The sequence below is a fragment of the Phodopus roborovskii genome, unplaced genomic scaffold (assembly GCF_943737965.1).
Source record: "Phodopus roborovskii unplaced genomic scaffold, PHOROB, whole genome shotgun sequence".
NCBI classification, from domain to species: Eukaryota; Metazoa; Chordata; class Mammalia; order Rodentia; family Cricetidae; genus Phodopus; species Phodopus roborovskii.
In genome coordinates this window covers 72996500-73016359 of record NW_026126418.1, presented here as the reverse complement: position 1 = coordinate 73016359, position 19860 = coordinate 72996500, and the positions used below count along the sequence as shown (strand labels likewise).

The window sequence follows — 19860 nt, the reverse complement described above, 5'->3', positions numbered from 1 at the left end:
TAGACATACAAGGTTTCATCTAGTACCTTGTATGCAATATTGTTTAGACTTCTTGCTGGAATATGAGTGAAAAATGAAAGGTTATAATGACACAGAAAGTAACCTGGAAAGGAGACAGGCAGGCAGGCAGACAGACAGACAGACAACACACACAGAGAGACAACCTGGGTCTACTAAATGAAACAGAATGGTTGCTCTTGTCTTAGTCCTTGGGATAGGCAACTCACTGCAAACAGGAGAAGCTCAGCGGCAGATGGCCGGTGTGTCTGAGCTAGCCACCAAGCAGATCTACTGATGCATACTAAGGTATCTGAGCTTCAGGTGTGGCGGCAGCTGATTGGGCAGCTCCCATCCTTTCCTCCATAGCCTGGCCCCCTTCCTCCAGTGGGTCACTGAACTCTTGGAATATTTTCATCTAACTTCAGCATGGGTACATGGCAGAGCTGGGATTGGAACCTCTCATGGCTCTGTCATGTGTCCTTGCTTCCTCTCTGTCACACTGCTTAATAACCGAGGATGGAATGGGTGTAGACCCAGGGCTGGCTGGCAGGGAGGCCATGGTCAGGTTCATATCCCCTCTTTCCTTGGTGGCCTTGGTGGCGATGCAGTTTTACTGAAGGGAGGAAGAGACACTTAGAAGGCTCCATGTGTGCAACAGAGGGTAAACTCCCTGGCAGTCCTCACTCAGGGTCTTCCCAAACAGAAAATCCAGAATGACGGAAACTAATTTTTAAGGTGTGAGGTGTATTTTCTCTAAGACAGAAGACACAAAACCACCAGGCTGTCAATTCAGATCAGCTGGGACACAATTCGGAGCACAGAACCACACACCAGTCAACAGAATAAGCAAGGAAACATTGGGCACCTAAAAAGATGTTAAAGACCCAATGGTTACCAAAGCAATGTTTCTTGGATTTTAGTGTGTATGCTATACAGCCTGCTGTGTTGGGAGAGCACTGCTTGGGAGCCACCCACCTTGGTTTTTGAGAAAAACCACCAAGTGGGCCATGTTGACTGAACTACTGGTAGCACTAGCCCCAATACTTGTCCTTTTAATTAGAGCCAAAAGCTTTGTGGTCTTTTTAATTTTGAAATTATCCACTGTGTATGTATGTCTAAAACAAAGCTGCAGTATTTATTTCTAGGGGAAAGATACTTATTGGCAACCTAGAACCAAGCTGCCAAGCTAAGGTCTTAGAAAACAGATACAGCATGTATCTAGAAGCCATTGCATTTCAGGGTCACTTCCTAATCTGTGTCAGGCACTCTAAGATCAGTGTCACCTCCTCAGACAGGGGGCCTATTCCAAACATCCCACCTGTCCCCAAGGGAGGGCGCTCCAGAGAGCCTTCTCTCAGCAAGCATCCCTGCCCACTCCTGAGAAACTTACTCCAATCTCCCACCAGCAGGACCAGCACTGCAGGCAGCTATAGACCTCAGACAGGCAGGTGACAGAAATTAATAACAACATGTTTTATGGGGCAGGAGAGATGGCTCAATAGTTAAGGGCAGTGGCTGTTCTTCTAGGACCTGGGTTCAATTCCCAGTTTCAGGGAATCCAATACCATCTTCTGACCTCCAAGAGCACCAGGAATGCACATGGTACACAGACTCACATGTAGGCAAAACACCCACACACAAAATAAACAAACATTAAATAGCACATTTCATATTAATGCATATTGTTCTTTTAAGACTTTTAATGAAAAAATATGTAAAAAAGTATTTTAAGAAGTTCACAGAGGTGTATTTCTTTGTTTGTTTTTTGAGACAGAGTTTCTCTGTGTAGTCCTGGTTGTCCTAGAATATGCTCTGTAGAACTCATATAGATCCACCTGCCTCTGCCTCCTGAATACAAGGATTAAAGGTGTATGCTACCACCAACCAGCTATAGAGGTGTATTTCAAACTAAAGTTTAAAAAGGGTGGCAGAGGCCTGTGATTCTAGTCCCCAGGCAGCTGAGGCCAGAGGATCATAAGTCTAGGGTAGCTTTGCCTGAAAGGGAAAGCTGGCATAAGGAAGAGGGTCCAAGACTTGAACACTGGAACTGAATCTGTGCTTCAGGAGGTTCCCTTTCTTTCCTCCCTTTCCCCCTTCTCTCTTTTCTTTCTCTTCTTCTTCTTCGTAAGGGTCTCACTATATAGACCAGGCTGGCCTTGAACTCACAGAGATCCACCTGCCTCTGCCTCTGAAGTGCTTGAATTAAAGGCATGCATCACCATGTCTGGCTCCTCTTTTTTTAAAGTATGTCTTACATGTTAGAAATTCAATAGATGCTCAATAAATGCAAGAACAAACTGGAGAGCAAAGTAACTTCCTTCTTACTGCAATCCCCCCCTGGGATAAGCACCCAAGGACATTGCCTCCAGATACTACCTTACTTACATGAGCTCTTGTGTGCATCTATGTGGGGTGCACACACACTCATGCACGCACACACACACACACACACACACACACACACACACACGCACACACACAAAAGCTTGGTCATAATTGTGGGGTACCTGTTTTATTTGGAGTAGCAAATCCAAAGCCTTGGGATGCTACACTTCCACCACCAGAGCTGAAAGTACCAGTAGGCTTCTGTTCCCCGAAGGATGAGCTGCCAAATCCTCCAAATGTCTTAGCGCCACTGTTTCCAAATAGATTAGTGGTATCTAAAGGGACAAAGAACAGGTGTGAGGGAGTTTGAAGAGGAGGGCAATGTCATTTCCTTCTCAGGTGACAGAAGGGAGACACATCAGCTGAGTGTGTGGAAGCCAGAAGCCATGGTGCAGCCCAGGATTTAGGGGAGTTCATGACAATGAGTCTGAAATACTCAGGCTCAGGACTTCCTGGCACAGCTCTACAAGGAGAAAACTAAAGGGGAAAAGAGCGTCTGCAGTAGTGTTCCTAGAGGCCTTGGGCTGCCTACCAAAGACAACCGGTTTCTTGTCTCCTCTGGACAAGGCCTGGTCTCATTTGTCTCTCTTGCCAAACTAAAAGAATCAAAGCCAGAACAGAATCTGGCCCAGCACAGGGGATGCCGGCATGCCAGCTGTAGTCTGAGCTGTGCAGGGTCCTGAGGGGGAGAAAGGAAGGGTCAGAAAGAACCCCAATGTCCACAGTGTTTTGATGACTCTCTGTTGGAATTTGTTTATAACCATGGCAAGGCAGGGGAAGCTGCCTTGAAATGGGGAAGGGAGTACTGCTCCAAAACACAGGCTTCAATCCCCTCCAAAATGGATGTATTGGTGACAGCCACATCTTAACAGAGCTGAGCCCAGCCCAGCCTTTCCCCAGCTACCAGGTGTTCCTGGTGTGATACAAAGAAGTGAGGTAGGTGCACTCACTTTCAAAACTGAGCTGCTGGAAGGTTTGGCCTACCCCAACCCACAAATTCTCAGGTCTCAGACTGGGTCCATCTCCTCCATCCCCCACTTGTCTTTGGTGGCATCTCTAGGGACAAGAGCTTCTCAAAAGGGAACACATCAACTTCTGGCTACATTGTTCTCAGAGTGTCTTTCTTGGTCATGGCCACAGTTTTCACATAGCCAGGACTCTAGGCTGAAGTGAACTTGGATACTATCCTCCAGTTGGTAGGAAATTGCAAAACGGTTCAGCCTGGGAACTGTGGCAAAATAAAAATAGCTTAAAAGTGTTTGATTTGAGCTGGGTGTTGGTGATGTACACCTTTGATCCCAGCACTTGGGAGGCAGAGACAGGCAGATCTCTGTAGGTCAGCCTGGTCTACAGAGTGAGTTCCAGGACAGCTAGAGCTGTTACACTGAGAAACCCTATCTCAAAAAACAAAACAAAAAATGATTTGAGGTGGATTTCCTGACCGTGGCAAAGAAGAATAGAGGTGGGAGGAGACTGTGTACAGACTCCTTCCACAAACCAGGTGACCAGAGACAGACAGACAGACAGACAGACAGACAGACACACACACACACACACGGCCCACAGCAATGGAGATAAGGCAGTAGAAAAGGATCTATGTGAAAGATGGGCAGAATTCAGTCCAGGAAAGCAATGGATGCTGGCATCAGCATGGAGAAAGGCAGGTTCTCAAGGCTATAGCCCTTCCCTATATCACAGCCCAGCTCCTCCACTGTTCCTGCTTCTTCCTTAACCTGCACTTACCTGGTCATAGGGTTTAAGAAGTTCCTGATCTCTTAAACCACAAAAAAGTCATAAAGACAGGAGCGTCCTGGAGTGAGGTGCTCTCATTCCCACTGGGTCAACACTCCCTTTGGATGACTTCAGGCACTGAATGTGGGTGTGGGGAGGGATGTGCAAGACGACACCAGCTCAGACTAACCTCCGGGGAAGGCCAGCTGACAAGCAAAGCTAGGGTATCAGAGATGAACTGGCTAGGGAGGAACTTTTACAGGGATATTACACATCTAAGCCATTAGCAAAACTAGCTGGTAGCAAGGCCGCACAGATGATGACCTACAGCTGGGACCCACCCATTTCTAACTAGCACACCAGGTGACTATGTGCCAAGTGCTTGTTTGGCCTGTTACATGTATCTGAGCTGAGCCCACACCTGCTGTTTTCTTGCTTTGATCTGAAAGGACCATACTTTCTCAGCATTTACTACACAGCCCTTCAGTCCTGGAGATAGCTAGTCAAACATTTCCATTACATCAGGGTTCTCAGCCCCTGCCCTGGCATGCACCTATTTTTGTTATGCTTATCAGGAGTCTGTTGTTCGTCTGCTAAACACTTTTTGAACATATAATTTCTGAGATCCCTTCACTCTAGGTTCTAAATCCCTCCAGGGGTAGCTTGGTGACTTAGGAGGGAAATGCCTTGACAGCAATCCTTCCATGTTATCAGTGCAGAACAAACAGTCCTTGATCTATACAGGCAGAGACCAAAACTGACACAGAAAACATTGCTCTTAATTCCACTGGCCTTAATATTATGAAGACAGTTAGAGGATACAAGTGCAAGACTCAGCTCACTGTAGCGCATTAAGTGGAAGCAGGAGAGGCGAGGATGACAAGAACCTAACTTGCAATCCTAGCCACAGCAGCAGTATACACACACCATCTTACACTTCCAACTGGGACAGACAGGTCAGCTCAAGAATGTGAAAAATCAGCTGGAGAACAAAGTGCTAGGAAGTATAGCTTCAGGGAAAAAGGCAGCAAAGGTAAGTGACGAGAGACATGCAGGCTCCAGCCAACTGCCAGTGCACTTCAGGGTCAGAGAGCCAGGCAAGCAGAAGGAAGCACGGTGCCAGCGTGGGGCTGCTCATGGCTCCTGTCTGGTCACACTGCCTTCATACAATCACAGTACATGGAGAGAGAGAGAGAGAGATCTGGGCCTTGGTAGAGAAGAGAGAAGCAGCCCATCCGACTCATCTCTGTCTGCAGTTCTGCTGTCCTTTCACGACTGCAGAGGACACCTCATTAAAACAAAAATAAAAACCAAAGCAGAGCAATGAGGGTGGAGTTCAAATAGACCCTCTCTAGTTTTGCCCCTTTATGTATTTATTTGTTCTTGAAGCTTTGATAGTACCAGAGGTTGACAACGCATCAGAGGCTGGGGAACTCAACTTACTTGGGGTGGCTGTAGATCCAAAGCCCCCACTGGCTGAGCTGAAGGGGTTTTTGTTAGCAGCATCCTGGCTGGGTTTTCCTCCAAGGCCACTGAAGAAACCACCCGTTCTTGTAGAGTTTCCAGACCCAAACACACTACCACTGGAAGTGGATGACTGCTAAAAAAACAAATGGGGGAGGGGGAACAGGAAGTAAGAAAGGATGAGAGATCATGTAAAAGTGTAGTCCACATCCTGGCAGGAGGGGCTCACAGCTGGTGCAGATGGAAAAAAGCGACTGGCTGACTCCGGAAGACTTCCTACAGATCTGAGGTTCCTGGATTACTGCATTTAGAGTAGGTGGTGCTCAACACTTATCTGCCATGCTGCCGGCACTGTATGACTCAACACCCAGGAGCAGGAAAATCAAGCACCAAAGACTGACCGAATGCCAGGTTTAAAAACAGGGATGAGCTATCATGTCTTCAGATTCCGCTAGTGTTTGTTAAGGTCATCAGCAATGATTACGTGACTTACAGCCATTTCTATCCATTTATGCACTTGTAATTCACAACGACTTGCCCAGTGCTGCAGAGAGCAGTCCATATTAGCCCCATTGCTGAAAAGATGACCATGGTTGATTCCATCCAAGCATTCAGAGGACCACTAACTCAGGGCACATGCTGACTCAGAGATGCATGAAGCGACAGGCACTCAATTTGTTGACAAACTGGCTGGCCCTGTCATAGACCAGCTTTCATTTTGAGGGATTGCTCATGTTAGTTAAACTGACAGTACAGAATAAGATAGGGTTTAGGGAAGAGCAGGAGCGCAGAGGAAGGATGGGGGCCGCATGCTGCCGATGCAGTGGTGCTATTGTCCCTCACGTGAGACAGAGAAACTGCCCACTTCAAATGGTGGGAAGGGAGCAGAGCTTGCACCTGTACCCAAGTGCAGCAGCACTTGCTCAGGCAGCAACACACTAAAATTAGAACGACATAGAGAAGCCTAGTGTGGCCCCTGTGCGAGGATGTGAAGCATCCCCTATTGTTTCTTTCTTTTTTTTTTAAAGAACTGGATCTGAAATACAACCTACTCAGAAACGGCTCCTGCAGCCCCTCGTGGGCACTAGAGCTGCTCTGCTCTGCACAGCTTGCGGTCATCACCTAATCCTACCTCCAACACCACCTCTTCTCGCTAGGCTGGTTTGGGCCTTTGGTCAGGACTATCTACAGCTCACCTTCAACACAGCCTCTGCTTTACAGGTTCGGGCCAATCCCTTCATTCCTGTTCACAAGCTAAGTGGTCTGGCCCCTTGGCCAGCATTTGAGCACTCTTCTCCCTGAAGCCCTCCAAATGTCTGTGCTGCTCTGCATACAGAGAACTAAGTTTGCTCTTAGTCCCCAACCCTTAAATGTCTTCAAAATGTGCAATAGTGGACAATCAGTGACAGCCTTTGCAAGGACAGGAAGCATGACAACTCAGTGTCTGATGCATGGAGTGTCCCTATAACCTCCACACATCAGGCTGGAACACAGGAAACCATCACATATGGACATTCTGCCCTAGAAAATCCAATTCTCTCAACACAGCCTGAGCTGGCCACCCACAGAATGAGCAGGAGTGGGCAACTGACTGACTGCAGTTCCCTCAGACCTCACTGCTGCCTCAGGCAGTAGACCCAAACTTCCTGCAGATCAAGCCTGCTTCTTCCCCTGTTTCTCTGCCTAGGTTCTATCCCGCTGCTGTCAGCTTTCTCCCATGAACTCTGGAGCTCCAACTTAAAGTCTGACTCCAGTCCCACATGTGGGTCCTCAGTAGTCGACCGGCTACATTATGAATGGTGTGGGGTCTGCTCATTCTGAGTGATTTGCACCTTCCTCAGATATGTGCACACACTTGCTTTTCTTCTTGCTGTGTAGTCCAGGCTGGCTCACCTCCCGCTGCTGGGTGTAACTCACCTGGTACTTTCCCTTGTATACGGAACCTTGCACTAGTAGGACAACAGGGATGGAGGCACCCTTGTGTCCTAAAGTGGGGTGCATCCAGGAAGGGTGTCTACTTCAGGTGCTGTCCTCACCTCTGATGGCACTGGATTGTCTCCTAGCTAAGCTGGAGCAAGGTCATTGGCCAAGGCAGAGCCTGGCGACCACAGTGCTTCCAGCTTTGCTTCTTAGAAAAGATGGTGTGTGTCTATGTTGGGGGGGGGGGGGATTAGCACCTGTTTATCTTCTAGCCCATATAATGTTACATAATTCGGTACAATGATTTAAAATTTAAACCAAAAAGGATTTTAGCATGTCATTATCAACTTTTAAAAATTAAGGGAAATATATAGCAATGACTACATTTTGATCATCTGTAGCTCCTAGGGCAGTGGCAGCAATTACACTCACAGTAGCACAACCACTAGTATGCACTGAACTCAAGACCCATTGCGGAAGTTCTGTAACTGCTAAACCACAGCTTTCTATTCTCTCTCTCTAGTCCATTGATTCTCAACCTGGAGGTCAAGCAATCCTTCCACAGGGGTCACCTAAGATCATCGGAAAACACAGATAATTCAAAACAGTAGCAAAATTCCACTTATGAAATAGCAACAAAAATAAATTTATGGTTGGGGTCACCACAACATGAGGAACTATGAGGGTCAGGCAGTGGGAAAACTGAGAACCATTCCTCTGGCCCTTGTCAGGTTCAACCTGCACTGATGCATTTATACACTGAAGGTATTTAATACAAGTAGAGCCATCTAGTAACGGCCTGTTGCAGCTGGCTTAATCTGCTTTGCTCATGCTCCTCATATGTAGCAAGAATTAGAACTTCATTTCTTGGTATGGCTGAATATTCCACTGATGTATTCCACATTTCCTCTGCTCATATGTTCAGTGACTGACACACAGGTGTCTCACCTACAACGAACACTGGCATAAGCATCTGCTTGAGTTCTTTTTTTCAATTCCTTTTGTTTGTAAGCCTGAAATCAAAACTGCTGGGCCATATGGCAGAAGTATTGTTAGCCTTTAGAGGAGGCCTCCAACTACATTTCACAATGATTGTACAATATATAGACCCACCAGTACAAAGGCTTGGATCTCTCTCTGTTTTTGACAACATGTAGTTTTAAAGTAGTAGTGCAGCCTGACTGCTGGATTTTAATTTCTCCAATGTTTAAGGAACTTTTTGTCTTTCCATGTTCACTGGCCATTTATGCCACTGACACAGCTACTCCTCAGGCTTTGTCAAGGCTTCACCTCCATGACCAAGCTTCTGACCACTGTGCTTGCCTACAGCCCCCAGCTCTCTGGAGCCAGCTCACCAGGCTGTCTGCCAACCTTACTCCTTTAGGGAAAACCCGTTTTCAAAGATCAGCCCATCACCACTTTCTGCCCACATGCTCTTCTAGGGCAGCAATAGGTGTCAGGTTCTCCTCTTCCTGGACATGTATCTGTCTGAGGAGATGATGAAGCCTCTGCAACATTCCAAGATACCGAATCCTGGGAGGCTCTACAGAGCAGTGGTTCTCAACCTGTGGTTGTGACACCTTTGGAGGTGGCATATCATATATTTACATTACGATTTATAACAGTAGAAAAATTAGTTATGAAGTAGCAAAGAAGTAATTGTATGGTTGGGGTCATCACAACATGAGTAACTGTATTAAAGAGTTGCAACATTAGGAAGATGAAAACCACTGGTCTATAGCCTCAATACAGCCTCCTCTTGGAGTACCCCTCCACAATGTGAGAAGAGAACATAGGAAGGCCAGATGTATGTATTCTGTCAGAGTCAGAGCCAACAAGTGATTCTGGCCCCCAGTCTCCATTCCTCCAGCAGCCATTGCAGCTAATGTGGCAGGCACAAGGCAAGCCAGCCCCATCTGCCAATTTGAGTTCATGGTACACAGAGTCCATGGATATGATGGATGACTGCAACAGTTAACTTCAATGACTGGTGTGAGGTGATCTGTTATGAAGCCCTTAAATAAGTGTTGTTCACACCCCCTGGAGTTTTCTTGGCAATTTATGGTGTGAATGAACAAATTCTGTATCCTTTCACATCTTAGTCAGTTAGGTTTTCTGAGGACTACTCCGAACTACTAAAAACTAGATGATACCAGAATACTGTCCAAGCTTGGTGACCCTTTTATGCTCCCATTAGGAGCATGTGCATGTCCTGTAATATACTGAACTTTTACCTGTGTGTGAGGCTAGATGTTGAGTGTTTTCCTCAATTGCTTCTCCACTTACTATTTGAGACAGGGTCTCACTGAACCTGGAACTCACTCATTGGCTAGGAAGCCCCGGGGAGTTTGCTGTCTCTGCTTTCTCAGTGTTGGGATTACAGGTATCACCCAGTTTTTTAGGATGCTGGGAATCTAAACTCAGATCCTCACCGCTGCCTAACAAGTATTTTAGCTACTGAGCTACTCCTTAGTCCCCCTGACTTTTTTTTTTTTTTCTGAGACAGAGTTTCTCTGTGGCTTTGGAGACTGTCCTGGAACTAACTCTTGTAGACCAGGCTAGTCTCGAAATCACAGAAATCCGCCTGCCTCTGCCTCCCGAGTGCTGGGTTTAAAGGCGTGTGCCACCACCACCTGGCAGTCCCCCTGACTTTTGCAGTATTAATGGTATATATTCCTGTGGTTTTAATTTGTACTTACTAATTGAAATTGAACATCTTTATATCTACTGGTTGTCTACCCTTTATTAATTTTTAAAAATTACTTTTACTTATATTTATCTGTGTGATGACAAGCTCATGGAGATCAGAGGACAAATTTGATTGGATCAAATTTCTGTTTCCACCATGTGGGTTCCAAAGACTGATTGATCTCAGGGCAATAGCTTTGGCAACAAGTGCCCTTTATGCACTGAAACATCTTGCCAGGCCTGCCCTTTATCTTTAATTTTCTCTCTTTATGTATAGACTCTCTTCATTCCTGGGATCAAAATTAGGTTACAAGCACCTTTAATCACTTAGCTATCCTTGCAAGACCCATTTCAGTTTTAAAATTTATTTATTTTTAAGACAAGATCTTACTGTTATATAGTCCAGATGGACTTTGAACTAGTCTTGTGCTCTGCCTGGCTTGGCATCCTGAGTGCTGGAACTGTAGGCTACACTGTTATCCCTGGCTCACTTTAGATATTTTTATGTATAGTAAGCAGTGATAATGCTGTACAACATCATTGTCATCTTCTCTAATTGTCACTGAGCTATGTTCTTGCTTTTATTCCCTTGAGATAGAATACTGCTACATAACAGGCTCTGGCTGTTTTATTTTTTAAAAATAACATTTATAAATGTGTGTGTGTGAGTGCTATTCTTTTTTTTTAAAAACCTTTTAAAGAAAAGATATTTATTTTATGTATATGGTACTCTATCTACATGTACATCTGCATGCCAGAAAGGGGTAACAGATACCATTATAGATGGCTGTGAGCCACCATGTGGTTGCTGGGAATTGAACTCAGGACCTCTGGAAAAGCTGCCAATGCTCTTACCTGGGGCCATCTCTCCATTGTGGAAAGATCACTAAATTCTGAGGGATGATTATACCTATGTGTGAGTAAGTTCAATACTCTAGGCAGCACACACTTAGTGCTTTATAGGGCTCCCCAACATCTCATAATAAAGCGACTGCTACCGGAGCTGCAGTGGCCCCAAGTGGGGCAGCCTGCCTGTCCTTGCCCCTGTAAATACGTGCACTCTAAGGGCAAGGACTCTAGCAGGCCTGCTCATCCCCATCACCACAGGTGTGTGGGTGTCCATCCCCTTTGTGGTGCTAGCAGCAGCTCTGTCTGTTTCTGTCAGAAGAACATGGCACTAACTTGTCTATTCTGTGTCTTTGTAAAGCTGGATTGCTTCCCGGCTTTGCTATCACAGATGCATGGCTATGAGTGATTTATTGCTATTTTTGCTGGACAAAGGGACTCACTTATTTCTCTGGGTCAGCAGAGGTCATATCTGTTCAGCTATTTATGCCAGAAAGCTTTCCAAGGCTATACCAACTCCTATGGCCAAGCTCTCTCCTCACCTGGTACTTTGAAACTGGCCTCTAAAAGCCATTTTGGTCCTCTTTGTAGGTTATTATTATTATTGTGTTTTTTTTTTTTTTTTTTTTTTTTTTTTAACACATTCTGAATAGTCACTCCACAGGTTAAACAGGCTAAAATCTACCCATTCATGCCTTGATTTACCTTAAGGTGAAAGCCATACTTTTGTCAAGGTCAATTTTTCCTTCTTGAAAAATATCTCACATGTTCCCTTTACGTCTGCTAGATGTGAAATCTCTCAGCATTTTTGTTTACTTCAAAAGCTCTTGGCTTCACTTCATTCATGACAAGGCTTTCCCGCTGGATTAGGAATGTGCAGAAGACAGAGTCCCTTTTCTGGCATTCTTTACGCTGTCAGTCCAACTATAGCTCTGCAGATAGCAGGCTCCCTCCTCTGGCAACTCTTCATCTTTATTGTGCTTGCTCTGTGTTCACCAGGGTCTTAGGTTCATTACCTTTGATGTGCCTAGCTGTACATTGTCTGGATATTTTACTCTTTGGGTTACTTTAGTCTACAGAGTTTGAAAATGTCTGTCCTTTTAAATATTGCCAAATATTCTCTTCCTTCAATGGCTCAGTACACTCGTGTGTTGGGTTTTCTCAGAGGATCATTATTTCCAGAGCCCTCCATCATTTCCTTTTTGTTGTTGCTTTTTGAGACAGTTTCTCTGTGTAGCCCTGGCTGTCCTAGAACTTGCTCTGTAGACCAGGTGGGTCTCACTCTCATAGAGATCTGCCTGCCTCTCAAGTACTGGGATTAAAGGTGTGTGCCACCACTGCCCAGCAGTTTTCCATGTTTTCTATCTCCATGATCTATTCACAAGTGTACCCTAACTTCTAGTTCAAAGGTTAACCAATATAGCACTCAGAGGCTAAACCCCATTTACTGTTTGTGTTGGGAACCAAACCCAGGTCCTCTGTAAGAGCAGCCAGCACTCCTACTTTCAGAGCCATCTCTCTAGTCCATAGCTTGCTGTCTCTTCAGATTGTCTACAGCTACTTCAGTGTTGCTGAGGCAGAGCTGAATGGTTGCAAAGCTATGAGTACCCTGGATACTGTTGCTTTCCTACTGGTCTAGTCTGATATTGAATATATCTACAGTGCTCTTAGGTGTCAATTAGTATACTTCTTTATAGGAGCGCTATTTGGTTTTTAGAAAGCTGCTATGACACTTCTTAGAGTTTCCCATTCTTTACCAGAATTTTCAAGGTTCTCCTTTACATTTTTAAACATGTGAAACACAGTTGTCTAACAGTCTAGAAGTGTCTGTAAATGTACTTCTTATGTTTACGCTGTTCTTGTTCAGAACTATGGTTTCCTTTCGTGACTGATTTGGCTGTGTCCATAGGAATAACTTGAGGCACAGAGTGAAAGTTTCCTAACCTACAATAGCTGTGCTCTTCTTGCCACACTGGAACATCAGGCCACCCGCACAGGCCAAGCCCCATGGACCTGAGACAGGTCCCTTCTGGACGCTCTACTCAGTACACACCTTGGTTTCTTTCTGTCTATTGGTTTCTCACCATTTACCATTGGAGCTACTGACTACAAACACCCTGTTTGTTTTCTCAAGTTAATGGATGTGCTCAGGAAGGAACTGGCTTCTGAGTTCCACCTGCCTTTTCTAGGTCCCCACCTTCCCAACTCGCACTCCCCCACCTTGGCTTGGTAAGTTAGTTTGGTAGTGCTTTTAAAAACAAGGTTTCCAGGGCCTAGAGAGATGGCTCAGTGGTTAAGAGCACTGGCTGCTCTTCCAGAGGACCTGGGTTCAATTTCCAGCACCACATGGCAGCTCACAACTGTCTTTAACTCCAGTTCCAGGGGTTCTGACACCTCCACATATCTAGGCAAAACACCAATGCAGGAAAAATAAAAACAAATAAGTCATTAAAAATAGGGTTTCCATATTTATAAAGTGTTCCCCATTGTTGTTTAGTAGGTTTCTATTACCAGAGATCATGTCTCTCTTCTACACAGATCACTAGCTAGGGTAAGGTGATCACCTCCCAAGGGAAAGATACCAACAAAGGCTCCTGAGGATGTGAAGGACACCCACCACTGCATCTACTGTGGGATTTACCAGCTCTTACTCCCAATGCCACAGGCACCTATCTCACTGCCCTTCAGGGCCCCGGTGAGGCTGCTGTGTGGAGAGCAGCTGGTAGTGTGTAACAGCACACTCAAGTCTCACTGGCCCCAACTGTCCTTTTCTTTAAGTGGGGATAGTAATAGCACTTACTTATGGAGTAGTCAACCTGACCAAGTGCCACAGCTCAGGCCACCAGGAGGCTTAGGGGCACAGACAGCTCGGCACAGGGTCAGATGTTGTGGTCTTTGCTACATAGTCTTCTTCCTAAACAACCATTCAAAGACTAAAAACAACTACAATAATGAAATGCCAGACTTGGTGGCACAGGCCTCAAATTCCAACTGCTTAGGAGATGAAGCAGGAGGATGGCAAGTGAAGGCCAGCCTGGGCAACTCAGACCTGACTTAAAAAAAAAAAGAAGATATGAGGCTGGATATGTAGAGTACCTATCTAACATAAACAAGGTCCTACATTTAGTCCCTATAAAAGTAAGGAAGTGAACCAAGTAAAAACCACCGTTAGGTCACTAACTATAAATAAAGCAAGGCTGACAGGTAGCTTTAGTCTGTGGATTATAGCTTGTCAACCTTGACCTAAGAGAACAGGTAGACAGAGCCCAGTAAGTGTTTTCTCTCAGAGTACTGCCATGCAGTGATTTTCTTTAATCTGCAGTGGGGTATTCTGCATCCTGAAAGCAGCTGAGGACCGAGTTTAAGACCAGTTGTGCAGCCAGGTGTAGTAGCACACACTTTTGATCCCATCACTTGGGAAGCAAAGGTGGGCGGATTTCTGAGTTCAAGGCCAGCCTGATCTATAGCACAGTGAGTTCCAGTACAGCCAAGACTACACAGGTAAGTCCTGTTGGAGGGTGGGGGGAGGGAAGGAGGAAAAAGAACTCCATGTGGGTATTCGCTAGCCTGGAAACTGAGAGTGAACTGAGTCTATTATATTGAGGAAAACTGAGTAGATCCTGACACAAATAGAAATAATCATCATACTTACCTGGCCAAAGACTGATCCACCAGTACTGGATGCTTGACCAAACACAGAACCAGTATTACTAGACCCAAAACCTATAAGACATAAAGCCAAAGGTTCAACTTGGACAAAACGTTTTTAACATCAAAATTAAAACCCAAACCAAACACCCATAGCCTTCAGATGTTTATGGATGCTGCTGGGGGTAAAAAGTCATCATTGGTCTTATCCAGCGGTGGGTGCTCTTATCCTGCATGCTACAATACTGACCCACCATAAAAAATGTGCCTATTTATGCAACAGCGGCATGAATGTTATAGGAGTAACTAACAGCTTTTCTGCTTAGATTTGAGGACTATTCCATATGAGGGAATTCATTCCTGGTGCTGTGGACAACCTGGTCAAAAGCCCAGGCTGAGAAGGTCACAGGCACAAGGCAGGAAAACTATTACTGTTGCCCTGTTAATCAGACAATTAAATTTTCCTTCTAAATATTTGTACTTTTGATCTTGGTGAGAGAAGCTTTGTGCAACAGGCAAAAGTTAATGAAGAGAAACACAACTTTGCTGAGGCTAAGTGACGGCTGAGTGCTTGACCCTAAACTGGAGTAAAGGCTGAGAACACCGTGGAAAAAGATCAAGGGAGTGGAAAAATTTAAGAGCAGGACTACAGGAATGAGTGCAGTGAAACTAGCAGCGATGATTATCCGCCTGCTAACATACCAGGATGAAGGGGAGAGCACATAAGGCCCTACCCTTAGCTGAGAAGCTATTGGTTGATAATGGCTACTGGAGGAGGGGAGTCATCTTCCTTTAGAAGGGTAGCTATGGGTAAGTTGTCCACAATCCAGTAAACAATCCCATACCCATGATCATGAAAGTATCCTAGTCAAACTGTCAAACTCAAGTCAGTCATTAAAAAAAAAAAAAAAAGGAAAGGAAAGGAAGGGAAAGGAAGCAGGAGAGGGTGTATTGAGAAGTGGTCCAGAGGGAACAGAAGCAGACAGAATAGGGGGCGGGTGCGTGTGCGATCCTGATCAAAATGCATTACACACACTCATGAAAATGTCAATGAGTATATAACAACTATTTTAAAAGTTGTTTCCCCAGTGAGGAAATGGAGAAAATTCTATGTAAACACAGTTGTTAATTGGTATTCGTATGGAATCAGTTCTAGACTCTTGAGTCTACCCTCATACAAAAACCTGAGCTGCACCAGTCTCTTTCACCACATGGTGTGGCTAACCTAACACTAGGAATCTTTCTCCCTGATCGCCTACACTCAAGTACTGGATCCCATCAGGATGGATAGTCTTCCTGCCAGGTATAACCACAAATGAGGCAAGTGAACCGGGCCTACAACTAAGGAGAAGGGGAGGGGAGAAGAGTGTGGGGTTGGGTCTCACACTCATTCAGGAGCTGATTAGATGGCGAAATGCAGACACATGTCAATTTCTCCATTAGGCCTGGAGGTGACAGCCCCAGGAGCTTCCCATGTAAACCCTCTATGTTTAAACAAGACCCCTCTGGAGGCTTCAATCTGGTGAGCTGACTTGCTGGAACTTGAACAGACTTAAAGTCCTGTCCTCATGCTCAGGACGGGCAGTGTAAAGATTGTGTTCTCCTTTAAGTCACAGGCCTTCTACCTGCACATTCTTGGGACTAAGCCATCACGAGTCCATCATCCATAGGTTACTTGTTTTGCATAGCCTCAAGGTACTTGGGGCTCAGAGCTGTGATTTTCTTTCCACTGACGACTTTATAGTTGTTTTTTTGTAAACATTTTAACATTCATTGAAAGAAAAAAAATTCCTTTTAACAAATTACAAGCCATTTCAAATAAACTATTGCAGAAGAAATAAATCAGAAATGATTTGCAATCTTGCCTACCAAGAAATCATTGATCTTTTGTGTCCCCTCCCTCCCCAGAGTGATTGCTAAAGAATTACCTTTTCCCCCCTCAAACTCACAGAGATCCTCCTGCCTCTGCCTCTTCCTCTGCCACGAAAGGCATGTGCCACTACTGCCCATCAAGAATTAGCTTTCATAAGAGAACCACCACAAAGCCAAACTTGGAACAGATCTCCACATTTCAATGTCTACTGGCAACAGCAGCGTGAAGCATTCAGTTTTCTCTTCAAAAATAGCGAAATGTGTGTCTGTGTGTTTAATTGCTACTCAAGTGGCAGTATGCCCAATTCCCACAAGAAGACTGCATCAGAAGAGACAATTCTCCCAGAGCAAGGACTACACCAGGAGGCCCAGGCCCTCCCTCCTCTCCAGCACCATCACCTGTGAGGTCAGGCTGCCAGTTTTAGGCTTCTAAGGCGCCTTCCACATTTAAATTACTTGCTGTGGCCTTATACAAAGAGGTGTACTTTTTAACCTGTGCACTTGGCAGTCTTGTGGCCAGCAAAGTAGAGAGCTTGCTGAGGAAAGGAGCAGAGTGGCACTGAGCCACAGGGGGGCAGCCAATCAGGACAAAACAAGTTCCTACCCTGCCGGCACTAAGTGCCCTCCTTTATATTGGATATTAGTTTTTGTTTCTTTGCTCTTTCTTTCTTTCTTTTACATTTTCTACTTGCTTTTGTATTTCTGAGACAGGAGTTCATGCAGACTGAGATGGTTCTGAATTTACTATGTAGCCAAGGCTGACCTTGAACTCCTGACCCTCCTGCTTTTGCCCTCTAAGAGTTGGGATTACAGGCCTGCACCACAACACTTAGCTCCTCTCAATTTAATTACAAAAGTAGTAGAGGCTTGTTATGAATGTTTTAAATAGCGCAGAAGAGAAAAAAGTCAAAATTTTCTGCAAATTCTTACCGGAGGCTTGAGAAAAGCTAAACCCTGAAGGTGCTGCTGTAGAGGTAGTGGCCGAGGTGCCACCAAACACAGAGCCTCCCTGCCCAAAGCCAGGGCTTTGACCAAAAGCAGGAGGGTTGTTTTGGCCAAACAGTGTCCCTCCTGTGTTGGTGGAGGCCTGTCCAAAGGAGAAGGAGCCAGGGCTGCTGGCACTCGAGGCGGCTCCAAAGACATTGGCACTTGTGGATGTTGGGGTAGAGGAAACAGACTGGCCAAAAACAGGCCCGGAGCTGAACCCGGGCTGGCTGAAAGAGAAGCCACTTGCAGGGCTGCTTGGTGCTTGCCCAAAGGCTGGGGCCTGCCCAAACGCGCTCTGTCCAAAGACTGCTGGAGCTGAAGCACCAAACGCAGGGCTGCCAAATCCTGAGCTGCTGGCCTGTGGTGTGGCAGCGGCTGTGCTGCTGGCTGCCACCTGCCCAAACATGGGGGTGGCAGAGGATGTAGTGGCCGTGTTACTGGAGAGTTGGCTGAACGCTGAGCTAGAACTGGCAGCAGGTGGCTGTGTGAAGACTGAGGAGCCAGAAGTAGCAGTCCCAAACACGGCTGTCTCTGGGGCAGAAGCTGGGGCACTGCTGGAGACTGTGCTGGAGGTGCTAGGGGTCCCTGATGCTTCAATGGCTGCTGAGCCTGCCCCTGGGAGAACAGCTGCTGCAACAGCAGCCTGCCGAGGCCCCACAAAGGTGGAAGCAGGAGCTGCAGCCTCTGTCTTGCTGTCAGGGCCCCCTGGGGCTACTGGAGTGGCCTCTGTAGATGCCACAAGACTGGCTGCAGATGCTGGCGGGCTGGGGCTACTGTCTGTGGCCTGCACAAGAACGGGTTCTGTTTTGACAGGGTCAGCAGTTTGTAGAGAAGCCTGGGGAGGCGGCTGGGTTGACTGTGGCTGTACAGGAAGGGAGGGTGCTGATGCTGAGACTTCACTGTGGCCTGACTTCTCAGGCACAGCAGCTGGTGTGGCCTCCTCTGTGCTCTTAGCAGAGGACACAGGCAGGGAAGAAGTGGATGTTGAACTCAGGAGGCCACCAAATGATAAGGTGGGGAAAGATGCCGGAAGGGAAGGGGCAACTGAGGTTGATGTTGGGGCAACTGATGACACTGTACTACTAGTCTGTTGGCTTCCAAATGAGAAACTAGCTTTGCCACCAGCCAGAGATGCCCCACCAAAACTGATGAGCCCGGAGGGTCCGGCACTGGTAAGGGGCAGACTGCCAAAGACTGCTGCAGAGGAAATGCTAGTGCTCACACTCAGAGATGAGACTGGTGCCGCTGGGGCAGAGGCCACAGAGGATGTCACAGTGGGCTCCACAGGCTTCCCTAACACTGAAGTGCTAGGGAAGCTAAATCCCGAGGGCTTGGCTGGCTGGGCTCCGGCTAGGCTCGTGGATGAGGCCTTACTGACTGGCTTTGCAGAGTCCTCAGCTTGGCCAACACGAAGTCCTGAAAAACTCCCTAGTGTTTCTCCAGTTAGGGAGCCCGGGAACAGGAACTCTCCCAGCTTGGTCGTTGGAGTTTCCAATTTGCTGGAGGCAGTGGACACATTGATTCCAGAAGAAGCTGCAGGTCTGCTGCTGGGCGGGACAGAGTCTCCCGGAGGGGCAGTCGTTACAGAAGTGCTGGGTGCCGATATGACTCCTGTGGGAGGGGAGCTTCCAGGAATGGTCTCACAGAAAGGTTTGCCTCCCCCGCCAAATGAGAATGCCTCGAGCTGGTTTGACTCTTTAGTGGGGGGTACTGACCCTAGCAAGAAAAAGAAACCAGGAAAAGAGTTGGATTTAGCAAAACATGCATCACACTGGTGCCATTCTAAGGCACTCCCTCTCCTCTCTTCAGTCAGGCTAGCTGGTTCTAGGGCAGAGAAAAAAACGCAATGACTACTCTCCATAGGAACATTAGTTCTGCCGGAGTCAGCTCTCAGGTAGGAAGGAATGAAGAGTCTTTTCTGACCATTACATCACAGTGAACATATGGCATCCAGGATACACAAAATGAACAAGTTATCCCCAGAGAAGTAGAAAAGCACCTATCTATACTTTCTCAACTGCTATCAACAGTGCATTGGGTAATGGATTCCTTCCCGCCCTGAGTATCAGCTAATTGATGGATAATCCTGATAGGCTAATTGGACCCAGGCTGGAAGTTTTTCATTGTTTAAGGACACAGAATGTCAATCCACAGATGATAATTTTTATTACAGTTAATTATTTCCTGGGGTTCTGAGTATGGCACTTTACTACTGGAGATGTTGTTCATGGCTTTTGCATTATCTACCATTGTACTGATTCAGAGTTGATACAGGATTATTATGACATCTTATCCCTACTTTTATTTCCTATGAATTGG

The 19860-nt window shown here is 46.2% G+C and overlaps 1 protein-coding gene and 1 pseudogene across 6 annotated transcripts in view; one reads left to right on the top strand and one right to left on the bottom strand.

Annotated features, from left to right (window-relative positions):
• The window catches only part of Nup214 (nucleoporin 214), an 83343-nt gene that overhangs the window by 5908 nt on the left and 57575 nt on the right, over nucleotides 1–19860 (bottom strand). For 4 of the 6 annotated variants that reach the window (XM_051185142.1, XM_051185146.1, XM_051185147.1 and 1 more), the window contains exons 29-32: nucleotides 17485–19257; nucleotides 14687–14757; nucleotides 5560–5716; nucleotides 2508–2660 (exon numbers count right to left, since the gene is read on the bottom strand). In XM_051185142.1, coding sequence (XP_051041099.1) covers nucleotides 2508–2660; nucleotides 5560–5716; nucleotides 14687–14757; nucleotides 17485–19257 — 2154 coding nt within the window. The remainder of the gene's footprint in view (nucleotides 1–2507; nucleotides 2661–5559; nucleotides 5717–14686; nucleotides 14758–17484; nucleotides 19258–19860) is intronic. The other 2 variants (XM_051185144.1, XM_051185145.1) reach the window with 1 other exon arrangement.
• Nucleotides 6501–6601, top strand: LOC127222905 (uncharacterized; annotated as a pseudogene).